General features: G+C 47.9%; 1 protein-coding gene across 2 annotated transcripts in view; it reads left to right on the top strand.

The window, feature by feature from the left end:
- ZDHHC14 (zDHHC palmitoyltransferase 14) overlaps positions 1–22,802 on the top strand; it is a 276,048-nt gene extending 253,246 nt beyond the window's left edge. Inside the window, exons 6-9 of one of the 2 annotated variants that reach the window (XM_082855817.1) lie at positions 579–681; positions 1,963–2,072; positions 6,856–6,958; positions 21,039–22,802. In XM_082855817.1, the coding sequence (XP_082711943.1) occupies positions 579–681; positions 1,963–2,072; positions 6,856–6,958; positions 21,039–21,392 (670 nt within the window). In that variant the 3' untranslated portion in view covers positions 21,393–22,802. Of the gene's footprint in view, positions 1–578; positions 682–1,962; positions 2,073–6,855; positions 6,959–20,993 lie in introns of both variants that reach the window. The other variant, XM_082855816.1, reaches the window with a different exon arrangement.
- Positions 22,803–25,935: the final 3,133 nt, after the last annotated feature.

Raw genomic sequence — 25,935 nt, 5'->3', positions numbered from 1 at the left:
GGAAGGGCCATCCAGGGAGAGAGAAAGCCAGGAAGATAAACCCTGCCTGGTCTCAGCCGCCCGAGGTCAGCCCTGCAAATGACTGTCACAGCCTCAAATCAGGTCGAGAGGGAAACCTGTCAGTGCTACAGTCCCAGCTTTCAGAAGCCAAAGGTAGAGCCTGTGATTGAAGTGATGTTCAGTATTGGGTCCATTCATCAAAAGCCTGGGCCGCTGCCAGCTCCAGCCAGCATGCTTCCTGGTTTTGCTGCCGCCGCCTTTGGCTACACAGTGAGTCACGAGGAAAGGGCCAAGGTCGGGTGGGAAGGGCAGTCAGAGGAACTGTCAGCCATGAGAAAGGAACGAGACCTGCTCAGGGAGCCCACCGATCACTTAACTGAGCACAAACGCTGTGCCCTGAAGGAGAATGCGGCCTCGTGCCTGCCCCTGAGGGTCTCCTTTGGCTACAAGACCACTGATGCCAGGCTAGGTGGACGCGAGGGCCTGGGGGCGGTTTCTGTCCAAATCTCAGTCATCCAGCTCCCTGGGGCCCTAAGAACGTCACGGTCCTACTGGTTCACCTCCTTGACTCCGGGTACCGTGCTGGAGGCCGTGGTCTGCTTCTTCTCCGTCTGGTCCATCGTGGGGCTCTCGGGTTTCCACACGTACCTGATCAGCTCCAACCAGACCACAAATGAAGACGTAAGTTCCTGGTGGGTTGGGACGCGGGCATGTTCTTTCGTGGGAAATAGAGAAAGAAGAGGTGAGGGGCCCGGGCTCCCTTTCCAGATGGGAGCCCCTGGGAGCAAAGAGCCTGCCCGGGAAGCATTTTCCGACATCAGTCTCCAATTTCTCTATTGCGAATCTCCAAACTGTCCTGCTCTCTGACCACGTCACTTAGAGACTAAGATCGGCCGAGTGACCCCCCAATTCCAAGGCCCGAGGAGGGATTCTGTTCTATTCCTTTGCAATAATTCTATCGGCAACTTGTCACCCTGCCCCGATGAAGAGAGACCTCACAGGCTGGCCTCTCTCAGATAACGGCTCCATTTCATTTTGGGAGGCAATCGCACTGACCCAAAGTTTAACTTTTGATCCAGGATTATCTGCCTGTACTTAATGCAGATGGAGAGGAAATACAAAACCAGAAAACGTAATGCTGGAAAATGTTTCTTCGTGAGCCTGGTCCTTTTTGCTCTGAATATTTGGATTCTGACAGAAGCCTCTATCAGTACATGAATTAAATGTCTCAGAATTAGGTTGCCTCCGAGACTTGAGAAAAACCAGTGCTGATGAGATAGCTGAGTTCCGAGAATATTAAGACAGCTATTTGTATATGCTAACTGAGGACACGAGAAATACCCTGCAGAATTGTTCTGCAATGTGATGAGGCTGAATTCCGGCCATAAATGCGCAATTAAGGACTTCCCTGGTGGTCCAATAGGTAAGGCTTCACCTTCCAATGCAAGGGGTACGTGATCAATCCCTGGTCGGGGAGCTAAGATCCCACATGCCGCGTGGCCAAAAAAAAACCAAAATATAAAGCAGAAGCAATGCTGTAACAAATTCAATAAAGACTAATGAAAAAATAGTCCACATCAAAAAATCTTTTTTAAAAAAATGGGCCATTAGGGGAGGTGTGTTACTCCTCTCTGCTACCATTCATTTCATTACTATTTAACACACTAAATGTAGCATCAAGAAATCTCCACTGGCTTATGTGAGCTGCCTTTTAAGTACCATGTAGTAGAAATAAGAGATTATTTTCCCCAGAGAATGTTGTTTCTCCCCAGTCTCACCTGCTGTTTGGGGATATTTCCAAGTTTGGGGTTAATGCCAGTTTTCCTTGAGAAAAGTACCTCAGTTTCTCCTGCTGAAGAAATGAGTAAAGATCATTGCATTCTTTACAGGCTTCTTCTGATCGGCCCGAACCGTGACATTGGTGTGATGGATACTGTGTCATTGACTATCCTTTTCTTTCAGATTAAAGGATCTTGGTCAAATAAAAGAGGTAAAGAGAATTACAACCCCTACAGCTACGGAAATATCTTTACAAATTGCTGTGTTGCCCTGTGTGGGCCCATTTCTCCAAGGTAAGATTCAGATGGCACGATGCCCGATAACAGACCTGGGGAAGCACACACCCTAGTGTGTTAGCGCAGGCCTCGGGCAGCAGTGACCTGGCCGGCGGCAATGACCGCCAGCCAGGTCAGCACGCTGCTCTGTGCTGCGGAGACGTGGCCTTAACGATGTAGAGATCTGGCTTGTGTTATGCCTGGCATAACTTTCTACTGAATTTGTGTCAAGTTTGGGGAAAATCCCCTCAGGATCAAAACAGGGACACTGAGTCAGGTGACCCCATGAATCATTAGATGATGTTGAACATCCAGCTGTCATGAGGGAGCAGGACACAAGGTAGGAAGCAATTAGAAAGCCTGTAGACATAAGTGCTAAGAGCTGAGTTGTGCAGAATAGAAACGCTAAAATAGTTCAGAGGGAGAGATCCGTGTGGGCTGAAGCAGTGGAGATTGTGGTGATGATAAGACAGCAGTCCTGTTAATAATGGCCATGGCTGACATTTACTGGATAGTGTTAGGCTCTGTTTTAAGTGCTTTACGTGGATTAACTTTTAAAACCTCACTCTGTACCTATGAGGTCCGTACTATTATATCCCATTATATGGAAGAGGAAACCAAGGCACAGAGAGGTTAAATAACGTGCTCAAGATCACACAGGTGGTAAATTTAGGCTGCCTGGTCAGGACACAAACCCAGGCGTCTGACGTCAGAACCTGTGTGTGTCAATGGTAGAAGCTGCCTCCTAGTCTTGATTATTCATGAGTTACGCTCTTGTAGAATATTTCCAACAGATTAGCCAAATCAAACATTATTTGCTAAGCAAGTGTTCCAGGTTTCTAGAATGAGTTTCCAAGCCTTCCTCGCTTTTGGCCTCTAACTGTGTACATGGAGAGAAACCACAAAAGCTACTGGCTCGTGTCCACAGCAGCCCCGCTGTGCACTTAGAGCTGCACGGTCAGTCATCACTGACTTGTGCTCGTGGAACACAAACTGGGTTTGATCATCAGCCTCAGTGAAGCTTCATTAGGGAAGGAAGAGTGATTCCCTTCCCACCCCGCCCCCAAAATATCAAACACATATTCCAAGGCCATTTGTTAATTGGTACTGGATTATAGTTCCTCGTGCCATTGGGTAATTAGAAATTGATCATTTTCCAGTTTGGGTCTAGAAAGTGGGGAGCCCAGTGTGCCACTCGTCCTGAATTTGGGGCCCTCGGGGGCCCCTGACCTGCCCCTCCCAGGCCTCCTCTGAGGAGGGACAGCAGGAAGGGACAGCCAAGGGCTCTGGACGGAAGGGCTGCCTCAGGCCAGGGCGCCCGTCATGCCTGGAGGGTGCCTCTCCCCCAAGAGAGCTCCAGACTCACCCAGGAGTCCCTCTTGGGGCTCTTTAGGCCAGAAAAACCCTCTGGAAATGCTTGTTTTTTCACAGTTTAGCTTTGTGTTTCCTCCTGGTGTGTGTTTATTTGTGGATAGTGGGGACAGGCCATGAAACACAGAGTAGAAGAGGCAAAAGAGATACGAACAAGCATCTTACCCCGTCTCTGAAATAGACACCTGCATCTAGGAAAGGAATGTAGAAGTCTCACGTTTTGCCCGAATCTCTTTTCCCGTTCCCAAGTCTTTGATTTGCATTTGGCGCCATTCTGTGTTGTTTGTAGATCAAGTCTTGTCATAGCGAAATTATTTCTTCCACAACTGGATTAAATTTGCTGGATTGGCTAAGCTGAGGCTGTATTCTTTCCAAAATCCAAGTCCCTCTGGATGGAGCGTTTCTCAGGGACGGCCCTCCCCTCGGAAGAGTTTGACCACTCGAGGGTTTGTGCAGAAGATGGGGCGCTGCCCTCTCTCGCTTGCCCACAGGTTCCCAGAGCTGGCCTGGGCAGAAGGGGGCAGGGGCATGGTGTCTGTCTTCGCTGTTCCCTCCTGTCACCTTCCTCGCCCTCTGCTGTCTCTGCCCTGCCTCACCCAACCCCTGTGCACTAAAAGAGCACCAGGGCCTTGCACGGGCGTCCCAGACAGGCTGAAGAATGAGCAGTGTCCCTCGCCTCAGACGGGGACTAAGCACCACCTGTGTGCCCAGCGCCACGTGCCTGGGGTGCCTCTAAAGCATTCTTAGTGTAACGATGTACTCACGAGGGAGGGAGAGGGTGTCTTCAAGATTCCCCATGAGAGCCATGGAGCACGGGGGCAAAGACCCGTGTCCCATTCCCTGCAGTGTCCCCAGAGTTTGGGGGGGGCAGCAGGGTGGGAACAGCCAGGTTTGGGAGGGGGTCCTCAGAATGGAAGATTGGAAAGACAGAAAGTCCCAAGGTGTGGTCAGGGTCAGGCCCTACGGGCTGGTGCTGTGGGTCAGCCAGTCGTAAGAATTCACTTGGCCTCTGTCACTGAGCACGTGCTGTGTGCTGGGGTCCAGGGATGCGCCTGAGAGAACGTCAACAATACAGGTCTGTCCAGGGCAGGTCTGCACAGGGGGAGGGGCTGGGATGGGGGCGGGGTGCAGGTTCCATGGACACCTGGCAGGGCTTCCCAGAGGAGGGGGATGTAAGGTATGAACCATTCTAAAGGATCAGGAGGAACTGGGGAAAAGGAATTGTGGGAGGAGAGAAGGGACAGCATGTGCAAAGGCCCAGAGGTGAGAGGAGAGCCCGGCTTGTCAGAGGAGGAACTGGGGGAGTGAGGGGGGTCCCAGTGGGCAAGGCAAGAGATGAGGTGAGCTTAGGAGGGGCTCAAGGGCCATTCTGAGGGCCAGAAAGAGGCTTGGGGCAGAGTGTTACAGTCTTGGGTGCGTGGCTGAACAGGCTGAACGCATGGGAAGCAGGCCGAGAACAACTTTTTCTATAATCCCTGCTGTCCCCACTCTTTTGATGACCTAGTTCTTTTTCTGCTCCTGGATGAAATCCCCTGCAAGTCCCTTAATTTCTCCTGTCAGCTGGAAAAAAAAAACACTCGGGACACTTTCATTTCCTCCAAAATAGTGTCATTTCAGTGAACCGGAACTTCAAAGTTCAGTGTAAGTTAACATTTTCCACCCCTTCATCCCTACCAGGGCTGGGATTTCAGCATACCTTTGGGAGCAAACAATTTGACCCCCGGCATGCCCCTTTGAGCGAGCTGCACACCAGCTCTCTCCCAGGGACTGAGCCTGGCCCCACCCCTGGATCTCATCATTGGCAGGAGCGGGTGACCCCTCTCCCCAGGACATCCTTCTTTGCCCTTTCCTTCGCTCTTTGACGCCCTTGAAGGTGGCCGCAGACTTGGTCTGAGAATCCCTTTGACGGTCCTGCATGGGAATCCAACACCTCCCCTTTGGAGGATGGAGGTTCTTGTAGCCTCTTGTTTTTTCTAAACCTCAGGGGATTTGACTGAAACTGAAGCAGAGTCCCACTTCCAGATCCTGTCATAAGTATTTTTTAATGGCTTGTTAGTCTGTCACTGGAAGACCTGAGGCGGTAGCTGTGATGATAACCCGTATCTTCTGAAAGCCAAGCTGACACGTGGAACAGCCTTCAGCCTCCCGGGCCCCGCCCCCAGGAGGAGGAGCGTGTGGGCACGTGGATGTGCTTGGGGCGTCCCTCAGAGGCCCAGCCCCACCCCACGGGAGGCCAGGGCGGGAGCCCCACTTAGTGGCCGAACCTCCTGTTGCCCCTTGCAGTTCTGTCCTTAGACCCGGGGTCAACACGGAGTCTTCACTCAGGGAGGAAATAGGCAAAAACCCTTTTGATGGCAAAGGAAGCGTCACCCTCACCTCCTACCTGGGCAACGGTGCCATAGAGTACACACAGAAACATTGTTCAGGAAACTTGTCGTTGGGAGACCGAGGACCCGTTTTTACTCGCTCAGTCAGAAGCGTTTGCTCAGCACCCGCTGGGGGCAGCTGTGGAGGTAATGATGATGAAGAAGACCCCGTTTCTGCCCTCGTGGTGCTTACGCTTCGTGACGGGCGCACACGGAAACACGTGGAGCCAGCGTGATGTGATACGGCGCCCACGGCGCTCCGAGGGCGGGCCAGAGGGGCCAGATCCTCCGGGACAGGTGCCATGGGGGAGACGAGATGAAGCCTGCCCTCGGGGGCCTGCGGGCTGCTCCACAGAGAAGTCACTCGTATAGATCACTGTGACATCAGGCCAGCAGTGGCATGTGCCAGCAGGAGGATCACAGGCAGGGCTGAGAGAAGCCAGATGAGGGAAGAAAGCGGATATAGGGCCAAGAGCAGGGGCTGGAGGCCGAGAAGAATGGACAGCGGACGGGAAGGGAAAGTGACTTCGGACAATAAAAGCCACAGCCTGAACAGAAACAGAGACGACAAAGCAGAGAACGCACAGCGGGTGCGTGGCTTCTGCTCCCGGGCAGAGCACTGGCGCGTAGTAGGTGCTCAGACACGCTTGTTGAAGGAATGAAGCCATGAATGCCGTGTGTGACAAGATGTGGATTTGAGGCCGGAGAGGAAGGTTGGGAACAGGTTGTGTGAGGCCTGAAGGCCGAGCAAGGGGGTCTGGGCTCCGATGGCAGGTGATGGTGGCTGTGCAGGCAGGAGGGGTGACGTGATCAGGACGGGGGCGGAGCGCGGGGCCTGCAGCAGGTGGCAGGGAGGGAACAGACGCTCCAGGCGTTTCTAAGGGCAGAAGTGGTAGACTCTGGAGCCTGACCACACATGAAGGCGAGCAGAGGTGTATTCTGAAGCGCCTTGGGGGCCCGTCACAGAAAATGGACCCCTGAGATGGAAATTAAGAGAGCGTTGTCGGTGTTTTGGGCTTTTTATTCGCTCTCTGACCCCTGCATTGTTCTGTTTTCTCTTGCAGCCTCATTGACAGAAGAGGGTACATCCAGCCTGACACCCCACGGCCAGCCGCACCCTCCAACGGGATGGCCGCGTACGGGGCCACACAGTCACAGAGCGATACGGTAGGACCTGCAGCGCCCCACAGAGGCTTCTCTCCCACATCTGTGTTCACTGACCTGTAACAATCAGTCACCTAGAAAGCTTCCCGGGACACCCCTGGGCTGGCAGGCTCAGAGAGGGCAAGGAAGCGTTAAATTAAGGCGATATCCGCCGAAGGCTTACGCCCCCCGCCCAACCGGTGGTCAGTTTGTTTGGGGCTGTGTCGGAGAGCTACACAACATCTCTTCCAGAAACAACTTGAGGCAGCTTGCTCTGGAAAGCCCCTCACACAGAACCGGGCTGCTGTCTGGGGTGAGCGAGAGCTGCCCCAAGCAGGGCTGGCTGTCTGGCGAGTCCCCGAGTCCCATGCCATCCCTTTGCCTCAGTCTGCACCCGCTCCCTCAGCCCCTCTTTAAATGTGCAGTGGACTCAGCTGCCAGGTCTCCCCACTTTCAGCCAAAACCTTAGATCAGCCATGCACACCTCAGTGCAAATAATCAGACAAGCTGTTCATTCACTGACAGCAAAAACTGACTGGTGCCTCTCCAGAGAGGTCCTTGGGCCACGCTTCTGTGGAGGTGTGGGACGGATGCTTTGTTTTCACTCTGCACCTGGGAGACGGGGCAGGGACGGAGTCTTTCCATGGGCACCTGAGCTCACAGTCTGGCTGGCCCCGACCATCAGTGCCTTAAAATTCTTCAGTGGTCTGTAAGTCAATGGCCTCTCTTTATCAGGAACAAATTCCTCTAAAGAAGTGTTTCTGAAAGGGACCCAGTCTTGTGGCCCACTGTTTGCTCTCTGTAGACCTGAATCACCCACAACAGAGTCCATGACAAACAGGCCAGGACAGCAGAGTGGGTTCAGAAAAGAGGCTTTGACAGTCCAGGACTTGGAGATGGAGCTGATGTGGAAATCTGGGAGCAGGGAGCCAGGGGTGCCTCCTGCCTTTCAGCTTGGTGACAAGATGACCATACACATCACCAACAGGAGATATAAAAGGAGGTACCAGTTAGGGGGAAGCTGATTTCAATATGTAGAAATGGGGTACCCTCGGATGCCTGGGGATAGGGGGAGGCGCCCTGCAGGTTGCTATATAGAAAGCTCGGGGAAGGTTTGCTTCGCCATACTTAGGAAGGAATGACATGGTTGGTAGAAATTCACTTTGAAATACTGGAGATGTGAATCAATTTTATTAGTTATCCTAGAATCCAGTCGATCTAGCATTTAAAAAAAACTGTAAGACGTGCTCCTGTTTGTCATCCGAGATATTAATCTGATTTCATCCCACATGCTGGAAGATTTTTTTTTTTTTTTTTTTTTTGCGGTACGCGGGCCTCTCACTGTTGTGGCCTCTCCCGCTGCGGAGCACAGGCTCCGGACGCGCAGGCTCAGCGGCCATGGCTCACGGGCCCAGCCGCTCCGCGGCATGTGGGATCTTCCCGGACCGGGGCACGAACCCGTGTCCCCTGCATCGGCAGGCGGACTCCCAGCCACTGCGCCACCAGGGAAGCCCCTGGAAGATTATTTTTTGAAATCAGCATTTATTATCTTTTGCTAACTTTCTCTCCACCCATGCCTGCCAATTCTGCCCCCATCAGGTCAAGTTTCTTTATCTAATTGGATACTACTAGTGAGGATAATAGAACAGGATAATTATGGAAGACAATGGAAGGAAAAGCTTTGCAAATGGACAGATTTAAGTACAACTGAACACAGCAGGGAAAGGCAGAGAGCTGGGATGTGGGATCAGAGAGCCTGGGCTTGCAGTGACTGACTCGGGGCTGGGTGACCTTGGCAAGTCACTTCATCCCGAGAGTCTTAAGTTCCTAAACTGTAAAATGAAGAAGGGGATAATGATGTTCACCTCCCTCCCATCACCACTTTATAACAAAGGGCCTGGCACATAGTAGGTGCTGGTTAAACATTCACTGAATGTATTTGAAAGTTCCCCTCACAGGGGCTTCCTCAAGGGAAGTTCTGAATAAATATTAGTTTGTTCCTGTCTTCCTTTCCTCATTCCTTTCTTCCTCCAATTTTGTCACATCTGCAAAAGGCTCCACCTTGAATGTGGAACTAGGAACTAGAGGGAAGGAGTTCCCTTTGGTGCAGTGACATGGCAACATGGCTTCATGAAGTGATGGCCTTGGTAGGATCAAATTAACCCATGGGCCAAGAGACAGGACATGGTCATTTTACCCACTAGACACCACAGGCAAAGCACCTGTGTGCTTTTCTGGGGACTATGAAAAATTTTAAGTCCTGAAAAACAATTACGAGCTCTGAAACATGAAAAGAAAACAGCAAAATCAAAATTAATAAATGTTTAATGTCTATGAGACCCATGAATATGTCAACTTCATTAATTGTTAAATTTAGCTCTCATCAAAATTTCATTACATCTTAGAAATGATTTGTAGGTTGGGTTTTTCTCACTTCATAAGAATTCCCCAGCACACATGTGATTACAGAGAAATCATTACCAATTATAAAGCAGTGAGTTGCCTGTAGACAGATCAATTTAAGAGCTAACTGCCTGGGGCGCCCTGTGCTTCCTGTCTTGCCATGCTGCCTGTGTTAGGGGAAACCCAGGTTTCCACTGGGCTTAAGGCTGGGGGAACTCTTTTTGGTCCCAAGGCGCCTACCCACTGCTGGGAGTGCCCCCAGTACGTCAGAACGTGTTCAGGAGAGGCAGGAGCTGAAAGCTGTTTGGGGAAGTCAGATGAGATATGTTCTTCATGGTCCCACAAGCCAGAACTGGGACCGGAAGGTGGGCCCGGGAGGCAGATGGTACTCAATCCAAGAGGGGAATGCCCAACACCCAGAGCTCATGGCAGACGGGAGCCCCTGCCGCAGAGGTGTTCAGGCTGGGGGAGGTGGCACCCCCAGCAACGTGGCCACAGAGGAGTCAGCACTGGCGGGAGGGCTGGACATTGACCCTCAGGGTTCCTTCCAACTCAGAGCCTGTCATCCAGGCCACCGGCCTTGTCAGCAGGGCAACATCACTGTGCCAGATAATGGTCCATTCTACTGTGCACTTATGGCCATTCAGGCACTAGAGCGTGAGCCTTTCCATCGTTTCCGTTGTTCTTTATGGCTTCGGTGGTGTAAGTACCATATTAACAGGAGTGCAGGGGGAGGAGACAGTCCTGCACGGGCAGGGCTGGCACTAAGCAGACCGTGAAGCCGGACGTGTCTCTGCCCCAGCCCCTCTCTCCAGTTCATTCATGCTCCCACTGCGTAGTGTTTACCAGATCCCACAGCTTACCAGCACGTAGCGTACCACATGCCCTTCCAAGGCTGTCACATGGATAACTCACGCTGACCCTGTGAGGATGCTACTAATTTTATCCCCATTTTACAGAATGAATAAAACAGGCACAGAGAACTTCAGTAAATTTGGCCAATTCCAACTTCACACTTTGACCCCAACAGTCCCTGCTGTTAACCCTACACTTTGCTGCGCTGTAGCCGTGAATACTGACTGTGTGTAGAGTGACTCCCTCCCATATGCTTTCAGTCGCCACAGCCCATTATCCTCACCCTGTCTCTCCTGTCAAAATCTGCTCTTTGCAAAAGATCTGTTATCAATCATCTATACGTTAAAGGCAATTTAAGCGGAATTTCAGGATATATGAATTTTAATTGTGAATGAAAGTTTTTACCCTCTATTAAAAACATTTCAGGCAATAATAAAATAATAACTGAATGTTTAATGCTGTTAGTTCGGCACTATATCCCCACTGTCTAGGCTAGTTCCTATGGTAGTTGGTCTCGGTGAGTGTTGGTTAAATGAGAAAGAGAGAAAGAGAGAGAAATTGACTATGTGCCAGGCACTGGGCTACATTATCATCTCATTTCATCCTCACAGAACCACCTGACGTGGGTATTCTAATTGCCCCTTTGAGGAGACTGAGATTCAGGGATGCTAAGTTTGTGACATAGCTAGCCAGTGGCTGGGCTGAGATTTCGTCCTTAGCAGTCTGACTCTAAGTGCTCTTCTTTAACCATATACCAAAAGTTTCCCAGGTGGGAAGGTCTTATGGAGCAGAGTGGCATGAAGTCTCCTCCCAGGGCTGTGAAATCACATCACCCAGGGCTTCCATGCAGAATGATGATTAATCTGCTGTGGTCAGTCACAAAACCAGCTGTGGAACTGAATGTAACCACTCCATAATCTAACCTACAATTGGACCAAGCAAATATCTATGAAACTTCAGTTTCTGCTCTGTTACAAATGACAGTGTTAACCAATGACACATTAACTCTTCTTTTTTTCTCTTCACTTGCTTCCCCTAAGCCCAAACCATTTTGCAGCACTTTAGTCTGTGTTAAAGGTTTGTCCAGGTGGAAATATCAGTACCCAAGTAATTATTGACCTAGTCCAAGGGTGATCTCCACTATTAAACTCCTCAGAGTTCACTCAGTTTCTTGGATCTGAAAGTTATCATTTTTCATCAAATTGGGACATTTTGGCTATTATGTCTTCAATTTTTTTGGGGGGGCCTCATCTCATTTTCTCTCCTCCTGGGACTCCAATTACTCATATGTTGAACCATTTGATATTGCCCCAGAGGGTAAGTCCCTGAGGCTCTGTGCATTTTTCTTCAAACTTCCTTTCTCAGCTCTTCAAATTGGATAATTTCTTTTTTTTTAACATTTTTATTGGAGTATAATTGCTTTACAATGGTGTGTTAGTTTCTGCTGTATAACAAAGTAAATCAGGTATATGCTTACGTATAGCCCCATATCTCCTCCCTCTTGAGTCTCCCTCCCACCCTCCCTGTCCCAGCCCTCTAGGTGGTCACAAAGCACCGAACTGATCTGCCTGTGCTTTGCAGCTGCTTCCCACTAGCTATCTATTTTACACTTGGTAGTGTATATGTCAGTGTTACTCTCTCACTTCATCCCAGCTTACCCTTCCCCCTCCCCATGTCCTCAAGTCCATTCTCTACGTCTGTGTCTTTATTCCTTCCTGCCCCTAGGTTCATCAGAACCTTTTTTTTTTTTTAGATTCCATATATATGTGTTAGCATATAGTATTTGTTTTCCTCTTTCTGACTTACTTCACTCTGTATAACAGACTCTAGGTCCAGAAATTGGATAATTTCTTCTGATCTGTCTTCATGTTCACTGATTCTTTCTTCTGCCCTCTCCAATCTACTGTTAAATGAATCCAGAGAATTTTTCACTTTGGTTGTTATACTTTTTAGTTCTACAATTTTCATTTGGTTCATTTAATTTATCTGCTGAGTTTCATTTCTCTACTGAGATTCCCTATCTATTTACTCATTGAAGCCATATTTTTCTATAATATTTGAACATTATTATGTTGCTTAAAGTCTTTATCTGCTAAGCATATTTGGGCTGTCTTGGGTTTGGTGCCTTTTCACCACTTTTTTTCTTAACTCTAGGTTACATTTTTCTATTTATTTGTATGTATATTGATATTTTATTGGATATATTTTGGGTAATATATTTGTAGAGACTGGATTTTGTTATCTTCTGAAGTGTTGATCCTTGTTTTAGCAGGCAGTTCAATTAGTGGCTAATCATCTTGAACTTGTGTAGGCTTGTATTATATTTTGTTAGTACAGATTTATGGAAAGTCCAAGATGTTTCTCATGCCCCTCTAATTTGAAGGAGCTCAACCTCCAAATTCTGTCTCCCTCAAAGATCTTGTCAGGGTTTGATTTAGCCATTGTTAGGGCCGGTCTAGGGTCTTAGTTTAGGGCATGATTCTTACTCCTAAGGTATAGCCTTCCTAATGTGATAGCTGGATGCCAGGCATGTTAACAAGGTATTGGGGGTGTTAATGAGATCAATGTCCCCCAGCACTACTTTTCTCAACTTCTAGTATCTCTACGCCTCTCTCAGCCCCGTTATAGCTGTTGTCTCATAAGCCTGGGTTGGCGGGGTGGGGGGTGAAGGGGGAAGGGACTCTTCCTGCACATACACAGCACAGCTACAGACTTGTGTGGGAAACCCCTACTAGCATTGCTGGCCCCCTTCTCTGCACAGCATCCTCTTCTGCAATGCCCTACCATACAGATCCAGCCACTTAAGCTTCCTTACCCTCTGATCTCTGCTTTCTCTACTCAGAAGAACTTCTCTGCTCTGTTCAGCCTATACCATGGTTGGGAAATTCTTCCCAAGGAAAGGGCTGGTTGACTGTGGGGCTCACCTGTGAGTTTCCCTCCTCTCGGGGACTGCAGCCTTGCATTGTCTGTTGTGCACTATTGGAAACTGTTTGCTTCACATATTTTGGCCAGTTTTATATACTTCCTTGTACACAGAGGCAGTACTAGTCCAGTATAGGTTATCCACCATTCCTGGGAATAGAAGCCTTATCTCTGTGATTAAAGGACATTTTGCAGCCAACATTGCCGAATTCCCCCATTTTTGCTACCCGCTCTACTAGCAGTAAATACTGACTTAGCCGTGGAACATGATTCCTCTGACCTAGAAGTGTTTCTAGTGCTCACCTCAAAGGAGGAGCATTTGGAGACTTTATATTTAGCACCAGACTTGGCATGTTCATTTGCAGAGAAAGGAAAGGCTGGAGGGAAAGAGATTCTAGGTATCTTGGGCCAAATTTTTGCCTATTATTTTATTATTAAAGTCTAGATCGGAAAGGCATTTCCTGAATGATACGAAAAGTGTTCCTAGGGAAATTGCACTATTTTAGAAATAAAAGTAAAGGCTTTAGCCTTAGATAAACATACTGATAATTGCAGGGCAGAAAAATTATCTGAATATTGATAGATAGCTGGCAGCAAAGTACCCATAGAGGTCTTAGTATCTGAAAAATGGGAAAATTCACTGTTAACTTACCATCTCACATAATTGGGGGATGGGGATGGTTATTTAGTAACTAAGTGATCTTCCCTCTACTACAGATTCTCAAGAAAGAAAACGTTAGAGAAGTAATGAAGTGACATCTAAAGTATTTAAATAGTGCATGTGACCCCAGTATAGCCCTTGTCATCTGAACACCCATGAAAGTCTGAGGATCCACACTGGAATTTTGTGCACATAACCCCAGTGTCAACTGAAGACCATGTTTTAGTTATTCCTATTTTCCTCATTATTGGCTTTTATTATTACCTTATACTGAAGGTCTTTCCATGACAATGTGTCTATGCACAGTCATGACATTCAGGTATGGTCCACTTTTTAGTGTGCATATCTCATTTGATGGTCAAATAATTTAAGTTCTGTATGACATCGGGATCATAGTTCGTTTAAAGCCGGCACTTGTGATCCTTTGGGGTCACTTGCTAAACACAAAGATAGTCTAACCCTAACCCTAACCCTAACATAGTACATAATTGTTGGATTTTTTTTAATCATTTGCTATATTTACTTAACCTCATTTTAAATCCTCTTAATCCAATATCAAAACAAGATTAAACCTAGCAGTTGCATGATTTATTAAACTAGTTTCACAGAAGGACTGTCCATGCATAGTCTGAAAAATCAAATATAATAGAAAAAATAACTTGAGCAAACTTAAATGATAATGTTTTAAAAAAGAATAAAGAGGAAGCACTCCTCCTAACCTATATTTTAGGTGGATTTTAGAAATTTATAGTGTTTTTATTAAAGTAAATGAGCATTCATAAGACCCCAGAACACAGCTTCACAGCCAAGCAGAAATAACCGATGCCCAATGCTGATACTTTTGAAAGAATTGGAGCAAAAGAAGTAAATAATTTTATGTATTCTTAGTTTGTATATAAGACCATCTAGAAAACACCTAGCTTTGGTTTTGGCAGCCTTTAATCTGTATGCTAGGATTATTTCAAACAAGAAGTCAGCTAGAGTAAAATAAAATATATTCCACCATGAGCAATTTTATTTGCAAACCTGCAGAAACAAAACTAACTTATCTCTATGGTACTTTTAAACTGTAACATTAAGTGATAATGTGTGTGACGCCCAAACATCTGAAACCATAAGCTTCTTTGCAAGTTAAACGCCAGCGCTTCATTTGGGCAGTAAGTCAGCCAGCTGTCAGTGACTTACTGCAACCACAGCAAATGCTCCAGCACTCCAGACAGGATTAGTTTTATGCTGCCAACAGAAGGGTCTGTCCATAGACATTCTTAAATGCGGTCATGTTTCTGTTCTATTAGTAGTCAGCACTTGGATGACTTTTGGCCTAAAAAATGACAATTTCATTTGGTTCAATCTAATATTTGATAAATATGAACCGTTAAAGTGTTGTTTTGGAATGAAAACAGTGAGTTTCTCAGTTTCCTCTTCATAGTGATGGATTGTCACTGTCCAATCTCTGGCTGCTTGCTTGTCTCTCTTTAAGATTATATAACTGGTTAGATACATTGAAATATACCTCATGGCTTCTTGGTGTTAGTGCTGGAATATAAGCCCTGTTCCCAGTTGTGAGGGAAAAAAAGTGAGCAGTGATGTCTCCCTCTACTGGTTGAAGATATGAGTCCTTGAATGAACAGCCAGGAAGGCGGGTTGGTGGCGTAAAAAGGTCAAAGAGAAAAGGGGTGGGGGGGAGAAAAGGAGGAGAAGAAGAAAGAGAGAAGAGGGAAAAAGGATAAGAGGGAAGGAAATCAATGAAGGAAAAGATGGAGAGGGAAAGAGGAGAAGAGAATTAGTGAGGCCAGAGAGAAAAAATTAAGTAGAAAAATCAAGAAGAAATGGGCAAATAAGGTGTAAGGACATTTTTTCATGGGTCATCTTCACAGTAACCCTGAAAATATTGGCTGTTTTGTCCCTCGAAGTTCTTGAAGTTCTCATATGGGAATTGCAACCAATGATGGTTTATTAGCCCATCCTCCTTGGAATTCTGGCAGTGTGCAAAATGAGGAAGAGGCTGGACTTTTTTTTTTTTAAATCAGATATCCCCTAGTCATTGAGTTTCTTCTAAAAAGATGTCCCAAACCTGCAAAGTTAATATCATGAGAATTATAAATTCCACTGGGTAGAGTGGAATTAATTGTCCTTTCCTTGATTGGAACCCATTTTAGTGTCCTGTTATGAACCAATAGGAAGATTATAACACAGTATCCTGTGGAAGAAAGCCTGGTCCCTGGGCGCCCCAAATGGGAATGGTCTTCTAAATAGAAATCAGTTTAAATGTGGCAAACTATTTTCAAAGCTATGGGTTACAGCAGGATTTAGACACTTAGGTTCATGGTGGTCCCAGCAATCTTCTCACTGATACAATCTTGCCGCAAGGTAAACTGGAGGAGGGGACAGAGTAGGTTCATTATTAATATGAAAGCAGTCCCTATAGCAATGGAAATAGCCACAACTATACTCAGACAGTCATCTTTTAAAATATTTAAACAAATCCCTGTAGAACAGGTGCTTAAAGTCAGATAACACAAGTCACTGTTCAAAATAGTCATTTTGAAAAGATTTGTGACATTTTGATTTTTAAAAAAATTAAATGGCTTAGGCTAAATGTTTTCTTCCACATATTTCAGTCCTTAAGCTTTACTCCTGGGAAACTGGAGCGCGTTTTCAACAGGGTCCTGGCCATGAGGCTGAGGACGGATTTGCTACAGTTTTAACGTGTTGTGGGTTTGGCCACAGGAAAGCACCGATAGGTGTGTGCAGGAGTGGACCCAGGTTTGGAGGGGCCTGAGTCATGCAATCTGGAGCCCTTTTTAAGAAAAAAGAGGGACTTCCCTGGTGGCGCAGTTAAGAATCTGCCTGCCAATGCAGGGGACACGGGTTCAATCCCTGGTCCGGGAAGATCCCACATGCCGCGGAGCAACTAAGCCCGTGCACAACAACTACTGAGCCTGCACTCTAGAGCCCGCAAGCCACAACTACTGAGCCCGTCTGCCACAACTACTGAAGCCCACGCACCTAGAGCCCATGCTCCGCAACAAGAGAAGCCACCGCAATGAGAAGCCCGTGCACCACAATGAAGAGTAGCCCCCGCTCGCCGCAACTAGAGGAAGCCTGCGCTCAGCAACGAAGACCCAACACAGCCAAAAATAAATAAGTAAATTTATATCAAAGAAAAAAAGAAAAGAAAAGAATATGCAAGACAAAACAACAAGCAAGGCCTTAGAAAGCAAGCAAACAAAAGGCCCTGGACTTAAGCTCATAGCTTCAGAGTAAACCCACCTCCAGGTGCTACCTAGCAAGGGCTCACTCACTGCCCAATGTGCATAGAAGCCAAGACCATGGCACCGGCTTTTGAAGAAAGAAAGAGCTTTATTGCAAGGTTGACTCTCAAGGAGACAGGAGGCAGGACTCAAATCTGTCTCCTCCATCCAGGTTTCAGGCGAACATTAAGGGGTTCGGGGAATTTCAAACTTGGAAGCTGTTTAGCCAGTCTTGAGTCAGTCCATACAAGCTACTCCTGCTGCTGGAAGCCAGGTTTTCCTTATTGAAAGACTTCTCACTTCCCAAAGGGCTCCAGTGGCAACACTTTGAGTTCCACAAACTTCTCTGAGTTCCATAAAGTGAAAAATTCCCGGTTCCGGGTTCATCTTGAAGACATGGGAGTCCCGTCTTGCACATGCGCAGTGCTGTCTCCGTAAATAACTTGTTTGATTAATCAACAGCCTATTTAAGGAGGCAAAACCAGTGTATGCTGTGCTGTTTCACAGGGGTCTCGTTTAAGTCAGCGCGGGGATGCTTTAGTGCAAAATCTCAGAGGGCCCCTCAAACTCCACATCGACCTCCCAGCGAACGTGAGCTCTAAGGAACTTCACAGAGCACTGTCGGCAGCCCTTTTGTCCCAGGGTTTTCTGCTGGGTGCCCGTGAGCTCTGCTGCAGGGCATGGCTGGAGAGGCGTGACCAGGGAAGGGGAAAGGACACTTGACCAGAGAGACAGAGGGAGAAAGAGATAAAGAGAGTGGGGAGCCCGCCTCTCCCCCGTATGCTTGTGCCGCCTGACCTTGGGAATCTCCTCCAGCTCTGACCTCTAATCTGTTGAGTTGGTCAAAAAGTTAATTCGGGGTTTTCCGTAAGATGTTACAGAAAAACCCGAATGAACTTTTTGGCCAGCCCCAGTATTTTCCCGTGAGTCTGGAGCCAGCCAGTCAGAATTGCTTGGGCTGATCCCTAAAATAGAATTTGCCAATCAGTTTTCAATTTAAGAAAAAAAAAGGCTTTCTTCTGGTCAACAGAGACCAGCAAATCTAGTTTGCAATTTCATCTTTCCCCAGAGCTGGGCGTGTTGTGTGGACCGAGGTATTAGGATGAGTGAGGGCTCCAGAAAGAAGAGTTGAGAACAAGATTCCATCATCCAGGAGGGGGCCAGGCTTGAGAGCAGGAGCTCTCTGGCTGGGGCAGCATCTCAGCCCTGGGGTCACGCGCAGGGGGCGGCGGCTCAGAGGCTGCACTGAGCTACGGAAAATGGAGGCAACGCCAGAGCAATAAATGGTGATTTTCATAAAATGTTCTTTGCAAAGCACAGTATATCCAGAGCCCTGGGAGACTTTCCAGAAGATGCATGTTTAATCAGGAAGGTTGCTCTTCTCCGCCTCTGCTCTGTCAAGACTGAGCCGATGTGCTGAACGGAACTGACAGCATTGGAGAGCGTGAGTGGACCTGAGCTGTCTGCAGCTCCGACAGCTGTGCTGTCCCACAGCAGCAAGGGTCCCTGCCCCGAGCCGAAACTCCCTGCAAGAGCAGAGAACGCTACGCAGTTGCCCACTGGATAAGTACTGGTGTGGCAAAAGATTCGGGTGACGATTGGGAAAATGCAGACACTAAATGACTGTCGATGCCTAACAATCAGCCCCTTTCAAGCACTTTTTAATGGCATTTTTGTCTCATCCGAGTAGCCCTCCACCCACCCCCCAGCCCTTTCCCACCCTTCTCCTAGCTTCTCAGCGTCTTGAAGTTCCCTTGGCTGGAATGAAGCCATCAGAGAAAAGCCAGGATTTGCTTTCCCTCTTTAAAGCTCCGTCATGAGCTTTACTCTTGTCTGAAACCAAGGTCTTTGAACTTCTAAAACCCGCAAACTCCTTAGAGACGGTGTCTCTTCCACCTCCTCATGGAGGATTGGGGGCCGGCTGGGGGATGGCCCACCACTCATGATTTTAGAAAGAAACCCACGTGGCTAGGAAGGACACACACACTGAAGCAGAAGAAGTAAAAGAAGTGTGACTTCGCGAAAACTCTCTTTTCCCCTGAAGGCTGCGTGGCATGGTTTGGTTTGCTTCTGTGCCTGGAGGCGGGTGAGTGATGGAAGTTCTAGGTGTGCGTCTGGGCAGGAAGATGGCAAGGTCCCTCCATCACAAAGCTATGAGTATGTGGTTCAATGGTAGCTCTAGAGTTCAGAAAATAGAGAGTGGGGATAATGGACAAGTCACATTTCTTAAGCACCTACTAGCTGTCGAATGTGCGGTGCTGAAAAGGGGTTTGCAGTCAGACGATCCCAGTCCCAAACCCCAGATCCATCCCCTACTTTTATCGGTAAGGTCTTGAGCAAGGCACCCACCCATACGAGATGCATCTGGAAAGAAGGGAAACGTGTTTGTTCTAAGAACTTCTTCAGGAACAGTGGAGCGCCTCGCTTACTGCTTAGACGCAGTCAGAATAAGCTCCCCCAATAGCCACACCTGCTCCTGAAACTCGCTAACAAGTCACCGCACGGACTCAAGTTCAAGATCTCCGAGTTATTCGGAAACTTGCCCGCAGCTCAAGGGAAGGGTTTCAACAGTATCAGAGACCCAAATTCCCCCAGCTAGAAAAATGTGTTTCCACTATTTCCTTTGCCCAGCAGGTAAAGTGAAACAAAGGACACGAGATTAAGGTTTAAGAACACTTGGAAGAAAAGGAAATATTTTGTAAACTGTTGACATTCTCTTTCACAGATTAAAAAACCACAGCTCAATTAATGGTTCTCGAAGCTGCTGAAAATTTAGCAGCGAGGAATTCTAAGGCTTTTACCAATAGTCTGATCAGGACCTCAGGGGCTCCTGTTGACCGTGTCTTTTTCTTTTTGTGTGTGTGTGTGTGGTACAATACATATAAAATGTACCATTTTAACCATTTTTAAGTGTACATTTCAATGGCGTTAAGCACATTCACATTGTTATCCAACCCTCACTACTATTCATCTCCAGAACTCTTTTCTTCTTGCAAAGTGAAACTCCATACATTAAAGGGTAACTCCCCAACCCTTCCCCCTAGACCCTGGCAGCCACCATTCTACTTTCTTTGAGTTTGACTCCTCTAGGTAACGCATATAAGTGGAATCATATAGTATTTTTCCTTTGTATCTGGCTTATTTCACTGAGCATGATGTCTTCGAGGTTCATCCATGCCACAGCATGTGTCAGAATATCCTTCCTTTTTTTTTTTTTTTTTTTTGCGGTTCGCGGGCCTCTCACTGCCGTGGCCTCTCCCGTTGCGGAGCACAGGCTCCCGAGGCGCAGGCTCAGCGGCCATGGCTCACGGGCCCAGCCGCTCCGCGGCATGTGGGATCTTCCCGGACCGGGGCACGAACCCGTGTCCCCTGCATCGGCAGGCGGACTCTCAACCACTGCGCCACCAGGGAAGCCCAATATCCTTCCTTTTTACAGCTGAGTAATACTCCATGTCTGTACAGACCACATCTTGTTTATCCGTCCATCTGTCGATGGACGCTTGCTTCCACCTTTTAGCTATTGCGAATAATGCTGCTGGGAAATGGGTGGACAGGCCCCTGTATTTTTAAAACAATGTGGTAAAAGTGGTTTTCAGCATACAAGTAGCCCTGGCCTCAGGCCACTGTAGGTGGCAAGGCCCGTGCCTCTTGTCCACGGGAGTGTTTTTAAATTAGGTCCTGTCTGCGAACAGGGGCCGGGGCGTCAAGCCTGCGGCTGCGTGGTACACCACAGTCACCTGTGGGTGACTATTAGTTTGAGCAGCTGTTCAGGAGCCAGGTGTCTCCAAATGGAACCGAGCTACTGTGCACCCTACCCTCTCTGCCCTCCCTGACCCAGGTGTCACTAACGGGTTTCTCTCTCTCTCTTGTATCCCGCCCCTCCCTGCCCCCTGTGCCCCCTTCCCTCCCCACCCCTTGCCAACTCCTCTCGCCTCCTCTTTGCTGGCTCCCTCCCGCTCTCCAGTGCGACCAAGACCAGTGCATTCAGAGCACCAAATTCGTTTTGCAGGCCGCGGCCACGCCCCTGCTGCAGAGCGAGCCCAGCCTAGCCAGCGATGAGCTGCACCTGCCCGGGAAGCCGGGCCTGGGCACGCCCTGCGCCAGCCTGACGCTGGGGCAGCCCACGCCGCCCTCCTCCATGCCCAACCTCGCCACCGAGGCCGCGCTCACAGACATACTGCCCCTGAAAGAGGAGCACGTGGGCCACCAGTTCCTGACCCCGGAGGAAGCGCCCTCGCCGCCCGGGATGTTGGCGGGCAGCCCGCTGGCGCACAGCCGCACCATGCACGTCCTGGGCCTCGCCAGCCAGGACTCTCTGCACGAGGATTCGGTGCGCGGCCTGGTGAAGCTCAGCTCCGTGTGACCGCGGGGCCCCGGCCCGGGGGCTGCAGACAGCAGGAGCGACGGACGGACGGCCCCACCGCGACTTCCGGCGACCCAGTGCCGGGGTGGCCACGACAACTCCAGGTCCTGAGGCAGGAAGAGCCCTGGGAGAAAAATCGGATCCCCCTCTGATGGCAGAGGCGGGCAGGACCCAAAGGCTGGCAGCTTGGTTCCATTTGAATTTTCTGCCCCACCCTGACCATTCTGATAACGGTGGAAACAGAGACATAGCTGTTTTCAGGTGTTTGGAATATGGAGGGTGGGCGTGGGGAGGGAGGAGCCTCCGGGGGCCCCCAGTCGGAGTCTGGGCGGAGAGGAGGCTGCCTGGGCGTTCCTCTTGCTGTTCTGGGACAGATACACGGAAGGTTTATGACACTTGTGGCCGGACTGAAATTGCACTTAAGTGTTATGCTACTAATATTTGAAACAGACATGCCATTCCATTTGTTAATTTAAGAAAAACCTAAAGGGAAACAATGACCAGATGTGGACTTGCATGCCACGCTGCAGTCTGTTCACGGTGGTGATGGTATTGAAAGGCAACTGCTGCTTTCTTTCTTCTTCTTTTTTTTTTCTTTAATTTTGTGAATTCTCAAGTGCTGTTTTATGGGAAGACAGTGCAACAAACCAAGACTAATGGACCACGCCATCCGTCGCCAGCTTCTTCAGCATAATTCTACATGGGTAGGTGGCGCGCCTGGGCTGCAGAGGGCTGCCGGGGTTTTATCCCATCAAGCATCAGTTAACCTTCTGTTTAGTAGTTAGCCGAGGTGTTGTGTTGTACCACACCTGCCACAGTCTTCACCTCCTTGTGTGACCAAACTCCTGTGGACAGCCAATAAAAGGACGTCCTCTGTTATTTTGGATCTGTGTACAGTTATCCTTAACAGCTGAAATGACAACACCATCACCCAGATGGCCTGAGGGGAGTTCAGTTTTATTGAAGTATCCCTAGGGAGGAATGGTCCCCAAACAGTCAAATCTTTGAATTGTGGGGGAACGATGGGATGATTTCTTAGGTAAAAGAGCAACTTTCCATCAGGTTTTTTTTTTTTCTTTTCTTTAGTTATCTCTTTTCGACATGGTGTTAGTGGAATTTACTCCCCGTTTACAGATTGGCCCATGGCAGCGAATCTACGGCGGGTTGTAGGGAGAGGGCTCAGGGGGAAGCTGGGCTCTGGAGCGTCTGCTCTGCTCTGCGTTGTGTTTGGGTGTTGCCAAAGCTCAAGGGTAACTTGAGGTCCCGGTAAAGGTATCAGAAAAGAGGAGGAGAAACCAGCTTATTTTAGGCAGAGACCACGTAGATTGTCATTCTTACCTAGCCACTAACCAGAATGGAATTAAGAAAATTTCCGCTTCATCCATGTTCATGTATCATCTAGAAGGGAACTCACTGGCTCTGTACTTAGGGAGTAAGTCACTTTGGAGGCAACTGCCGGAACTCAGCTGGCTTCGGTCCTTCTTTCCAGATGATAAACCCAACAGCCAAACCGACTTATGTTTGAAATCATGCTCTGTTCCTCACAGCCATATGAAAGGCAGGATACACTGATCAGTGATACCAGAAGCCCTGGATGATTTGCATTTAAGAAAAAAGGCTGTTTCTCGTGGGAAAGAGTTGCCATTTTATGTAAAAGAAATAGAAAAGCACAATTTCAAGTCTATTTGGAATAAGGCCAATTCTTCGTAGGTAGAAAAATAATTTGTGCTGGAAATAACTGCGGAAGTCTTGCATCATGGTATCTTTGAATCATCCTTATGATTCATTCTGTATATGTGAGTAGAAAATTGGAAAGGTAAGTTATGTGCAGCCATTTTTGATTTTCTGGACCTCCTAAGTACTTGTACCCACTTGGAACTTATACTAAAGGGGACAGAGCTCCTTACACGACCACACACGTGCAGGCCCACGGTCATCAACACGTAGGGATTCTCCTTGCAGGCAGTGCCTGTGAGCAAAAAGTGACAGCCCCACAGTGTGCCTTCCACAACTTCCCAAATTCTCTCTGCACTTTGCCTCCTTGCATCTGCTCCCCAGGGACCCAAGGAGAGAAATGGGCCTGGTGAGAAGAGAAAGGTGGCTCAGTTCTCACTGCTACCTATGTGGCCACATCCATTCCCGGCTTCTTCACCTGGAGGACAAAGACAGTGGCCTTTCCATCTCTAACACTCTCTAATTCAATGACTGCAACCTCCCATGACCAGCCCTTTTCCCACCTCATTGTGAAAAAAATCCAAGAAGCAAGGCTCCTCACTCATTTGTCTTTACATAATGAATATTTTCTTAATATTTATTGTCAATCCTCCATCCTATCTTCAACTCCATCCCCTGTACACACTTGATGTCATTTATCAAAGAGGGGATTAGGGATATTGGTGACACAAATCAAAGCTATTCAGGGTCCAAGAGGAAGATTAATTTGAATGGGCCAATTTGCTAAGACAATTAACCTCTTAAACCCCAAACCAGAGGGATACCCATAGCCCTTTGCTCTGTGGCTTGAAAAAGAATGGAGAGTCTATAGGTTGAACAGTCGTGCTCCCAGGATCTTCCTTTTTCCCAATGGATGGAGTGTTGATCTTAGGAGACTGACTTGCCCAGCGATGGGTCTGCATTTCCCATTAACTGCTTATATATAAATATATGTAATATTGAGTGGTTCCATCTAGTTGTGGCTGAGTAAACCTTGACCTTCCTAAACCCTGTCAGTGTGTTACGGATTGATTGCATGCTAGCTATAAGAAAAAACAGGGTATTTTAGCATGCTATTAAAGCTTGGACCGTTATCAAACACACTCATTGTGTTGTTTAAAAATTCATCTGCTTCCAAACTCCTGGGAGTGCTCGGGCACTTCAGGCTTCCCAGGCCCTTGCAGGCTGAATTTAGCCTGAATGCCCTGGTCCCTAGAAAGGCTGTGGGATGGAGCATCAGGGCAGCCGGGAGCCTGCATCTGAAAGGGCGTGATGACATGTCACTCTGTGCTTTGGGACACTCGGCCCAGCATTTGTGCTGTGCTCACTCGAAAAATGCTCATTCCAGCTTTCAGATTTAATTATTTCAGCCCGTGAGAATAATGGGACATTTTCACACTGTGCCAACAAAACGCCCAATACCTGTTCTGGTCCCGGATCTTTTCGGAGCACTGCCCGACCCCTCTAAGTGCACTGTGATCTTCCCCTGTGGTGTTTAGGATGTCGACCAGGGTTCAAAACGAGAAGCAAACCCCATATTATGAGCCGTGTTCCTACTGAGCGCTGGAAGGGTCAGGCCCTTTCTGTGGCTTTGAAAGCACTTAGCGCTTCATGCCCTGGGCCTGGGTCTTCTGATTCAACAGCAGGAGAAATGGGTTTGCCAAAATTGGCAGTGGTGTCCTTGGCGCTGGGGCTTGTGGTGGTATCTGCAGGGAAATACTGGAACCCGAGCTGTGTGGGGTCCCTGGCGCAGCCCTTTGGTGGGTGCAGAGGTGGTGACGGGCTCCCCTGTGGGTCTCAGAGCCTCCCAGAGCCCCACCCAACAAACACTTCTCTGTAACTTAACTGCTCCCTTCCAGAGCTCAGCCCACAAACCATACTCTTCACCGGCAACCCCGTGCTTCTCCGCCTTGCCTTATGGTTTTTGAGTTAGCTGCAAGGCGTCAGGGGTTTGAGCTAATAGTATAAGGAATATACTAAAGTTAGTTGCCTTTTATTTCTCTACGCTGGTTAGCCCGTTCAGTTCTTGATCAGGTAAGAGAAGGGAGTAGAGGGAATAGGTGTTAAATATAGTTTTCTAATGAATGCCTTACAAGTGTTTTGAAGCTGAGCCTAAACCAAATCGATGTTTACATTTTTTATTAAGTTCCTGTGAGTCTTGCACGTTCGTGTCCAAATGAGAGAGCCTTTCAGACGAATTCTTAATTCTGCTGGTCCCCCTGCACCTGCCCTGGAGGATGTGTATGGCATTGTGTGTTGTTTTCCATGTTACCTCGTTAAAAAAAAACTGCCTCTCATTTGTTTTCTTGAAATGTGTGTCTCTCTCAGTCTTATAAGAATAAGTTATCATTGGAGTATCAAATAAGCTGAAGCATTGTTTTCTTGCAAAAAAATGCCAAAGATACGAACAGTTTCGTAAATCGGTAAATCCTGTCTACTTGCCCATTGTACGTGGTCCTGATAATACAGCCAAGATGGAGTTTCAAATACAAGTGGTTAGTACATTAATCCAGCGATTAAAAATAACTGGGAGGTTGGAGACTGGATTGTTTCTGGAGCAACCGAATTTGCAGCTGCCGCACAACCAGATAAATGGCCTCAACTGGAATTATTTTATTTTTTCAATCTCGTAAACCCCAGGAGTTACATACAGAATGGATTGGAAAGTGAGCATCTTGTGCTAAGGCAAAGACTTTTCTTCCATCAATTGTTGACTTTTTAAAAGGTACTTGGTATTGCTTATGAAATATGAGTGAAAAACTCTAATTGCCCTTGATATTTTAAGATGGATTGTTAAATCAAGAGGCTGTATGGCATATCTAAAGAGACA

The sequence above is a fragment of the Leucopleurus acutus genome, assembly GCF_964270905.1.
Source record: "Leucopleurus acutus genome assembly, chromosome: 15".
Taxonomy (NCBI): Eukaryota; Metazoa; Chordata; class Mammalia; order Artiodactyla; family Delphinidae; genus Leucopleurus; species Leucopleurus acutus.
Note: the sequence above shows the minus strand (reverse complement) of the source record. Positions and strands in the feature narration are given on the sequence as shown.